Source organism: Pterocles gutturalis, unplaced genomic scaffold, assembly GCF_000699245.1.
Source record: "Pterocles gutturalis isolate BGI_N339 unplaced genomic scaffold, ASM69924v1 scaffold18632, whole genome shotgun sequence".
In the NCBI taxonomy this organism is placed as follows: domain Eukaryota; kingdom Metazoa; phylum Chordata; class Aves; order Pterocliformes; family Pteroclidae; genus Pterocles; species Pterocles gutturalis.
Genome location: NW_010110707.1, coordinates 63812 through 66622, shown reverse-complemented (window position 1 = coordinate 66622; position 2811 = coordinate 63812). Strand labels below are relative to the sequence as shown.

The 2811-nt window shown below is 48.4% G+C and overlaps 1 protein-coding gene across 7 annotated transcripts in view; it reads right to left on the bottom strand.

Moving 5' to 3' along the window:
* Window positions 1–448: 448 nt before the first annotated feature.
* NFASC (neurofascin) overlaps window positions 449–2811 on the bottom strand; it is a 48299-nt gene continuing 45936 nt past the window's right edge. For 6 of the 7 annotated variants that reach the window (XM_010073499.1, XM_010073503.1, XM_010073504.1 and 3 more), the window contains one exon: window positions 568–799. In XM_010073499.1, coding sequence (XP_010071801.1) covers window positions 568–799 — 232 coding nt within the window. Of the gene's footprint in view, window positions 800–2811 lie in introns of all 7 variants that reach the window. The other variant, XM_010073500.1, reaches the window with a different exon arrangement.

Sequence of the window (2811 nt, the reverse complement as noted above, 5' to 3'; positions counted from 1 at the left end):
GAGATCCACCACTTTCCTCCTTTCATGCATTTATGCTGCTCTTGCTCCTCTGCCCAGACCCCACTCACCCCTCTTCCCTCCCACAAACTTTTTTTTTTTTTCCTTCCCCCTCCTCCCCTTCTTATCTGGAACCTTCCTATAAAGATTAAAAAGAATACATTTTTAACTCTCCCAAAAGAACAAAAAGGGCCTCGGGGAGCCTGGGTGGCTGAGCCCATTGTGCCCCCCCGGGCTGGCTGTGGGCGGGGGGCAGCCCCGGCGCTGGGCGCAGCTCGAGCATCCCGCTCCTCCTCCAGCCCTTCTGGCTCAGCCCAGATTTCAGCTCCAGCTACAACCCATCCGCGCCCCGGGAGTCCTTGCCATTTGCTTGTTTGCTAAGGATAAGATGGCATCGGCAGGCACCCGGGCTGCCTGTTTGCTTGGATTTTTTTTTCTATTTTTTTTTCTATTTTTTTCTTTTATTTTTTTCCATTGTTGGTTGGTTGCATTCACACGTTTCTGTTGGAGGTAGTGGCGGGGGCGGCCACTACAAACACCGCAGGCTGTTGGTGGTTTCAGTGCATCGCGTTATGCCAAGGAGTAGATAGCATTGACTGGGGAGGTGGCTTCCGAGCTCTCATTGCCTTCCGTCTCCTCTTTGTCCTTCTTCACCGTGTACTGGCCGATAAAGGAGCCGTCCTCGTTAAACTGCCCTTCGCCCCCCTCTCCATAGTCCACCAAGCTGTCGTCGCTCTCCTGCTGCTTTATCGTGCCGTCCAGGGAGGTCTGGCTGTTCGGCAGGGGTTTGTTGTCTTCATCGCTGGGTAGCAGAAGACAGACACAGTAAGGGTTGAGAAACGGGGCTTACAACCTTCACCCAAGGTCTGGATATTCAAAAAATAAATCCAGTGTGCAAATAGACTGAGCAGAGACCACAAACGTAGGGTGCTCTGGCTGCAGATAGCAAATTGTGGCGTGTCTGTGAAGGTGGGGACAGCCTCCGCGCAGGAGACCCACAGCTGCCTGGGCAATTGGTGCTGGGGTTGGTGTTTCTGCAAGCCCAACCTTCACGCTTTTTCTTTTTAGCAATTTTTTTTTAACCTATTATTACATACAATGCTCACAGTCCAACTGGATGTATGTTATAAATATCCTTTCCTTGTCATTGCTTACATTCTTTTTTTTTTTCCTCCTCTTGGCATTTTAGCCAACCGTGGTATAACCTGGTTTAGTGAGGTTTATCCAGATTTCCTTGCAAAACCACACTGGGTTGTTTAAATAGCTGCATGCAATGGGGAGCGCTCTCAAAGCACTGCGAGGGGGCATGTACAGGATGCCAAGTTCTGTGCAGCTTCCAAAACTCCTGGGAATTTACCTTTCCAAGCTTATTTCTGAGCATCTAAGCTTGTTTGCTCAATTCTTTATCTTTTTCTCTTTTTCACCAGAAAGATTAAGCCAGGTCACTGAAAAATAAATAGCCTGACCTGCACGAAAAAACCAACCCTTTAAAGAAAGCCTTTTAACAAAAGAAACAGGGAAAAGCTGTTTTCTCTCTGGAGGGCGAGGGCTGGTATCTCACAAATACAGATAATGCTGCGTGGAGGATGAGAGTGGATTGCTAGATATAAAAGTTAATTTTCATATCAACTAGTCCTTAGTTCATGTTTGATCTTATGTCCAGCATGCAAATTCTGTAAATCTCTAAAGGTATCACATATGTACTTTAAACACTTGTCCTCCCATCTCCATTCCTGCCTTTTTATTGTTGTTGTTTTAGCTTGGGACTGTCAGACTCGCTCCCCAGCATGGCACTCTACTCTGTTCCTTTATTTTTCTTAAAAATCTGTAAAAGTACCGGGCTTTGACTGCAGCCCTTGGTGGTGAGTGCCGACACGAAGGTGTTTGCCTCCCGCAAAGGCACGAGAAGCACTTTGCTTGGGCCAGGGAGCAGACTGCTCTTTGGCTGAGGAAGGCACTGAGCCTCTCGGATACCATTTAATGAATGGCATCGGCTCCCTGCAGCGGGAGAGGAGTTGGGTATCCCACAGCACAACACGCAGCTTTCTAACCTACTTCCTTACATTGGCACTTTATGAATTAAGCGATAAGACAAACCCAATATTTGAGGCTTTGTGTTAACTTGGCATCGCAATAAAAAAACCCAACTTGTTAGCTTGGAAAGCAGCTTCTTTTTGGGGGGGAGGAGGAGGAAGAGAAGTCAGCCTGCAGGCAGGACTGCTGGTTAGAAAGCCCAGTAAGTGCCAAGTAGAGAGGGGCAAAACCCAGATCCCTTGGTTTGCAATATCCTTTCCCAAGGTCTGGGGTTCAATGAAAGCTGAATCTAGAGCCAGATTTTCCCTGATGGGGGGGTTTGCTGTACCAAACACCCCGGCAATGCATTTCCCCAACCTGCCCCCTGGTTTTACCTCTCTCCAGTACTATTTGTCCTGTTAGTGCATTAGGAGGGCGAAGCAGATATTCATCAGCATCTTAATGCAGTGTAACCTTGTTAAAATGGATTCCTGTGGGGTTTGCTGATGGGTGCATTAGAGAACCTGAGCACCCAGCTGAAAACCATTTGGGATAAGCTGTCCTGAGTTGCATAAATCATTGAGAAGGGGGGAGGCTTGAGCTGGAGGGAGAATTTCCAGGACTGAGACAAAGAGTGGGCAGATTGTTTAGGATCTAGAGGGGTTTTTTTTCTGCTCATGTCCTTCACCACCATCCCCAGGGTGTCTGGCAGCTGAGTGCACCGAGGGCATTGTCCCCAGGTCCAAGCTTTGGCCGGTCCTGCTGCACCAGGAGGGATCAACTGCTTGAGCGTGAGGCTTG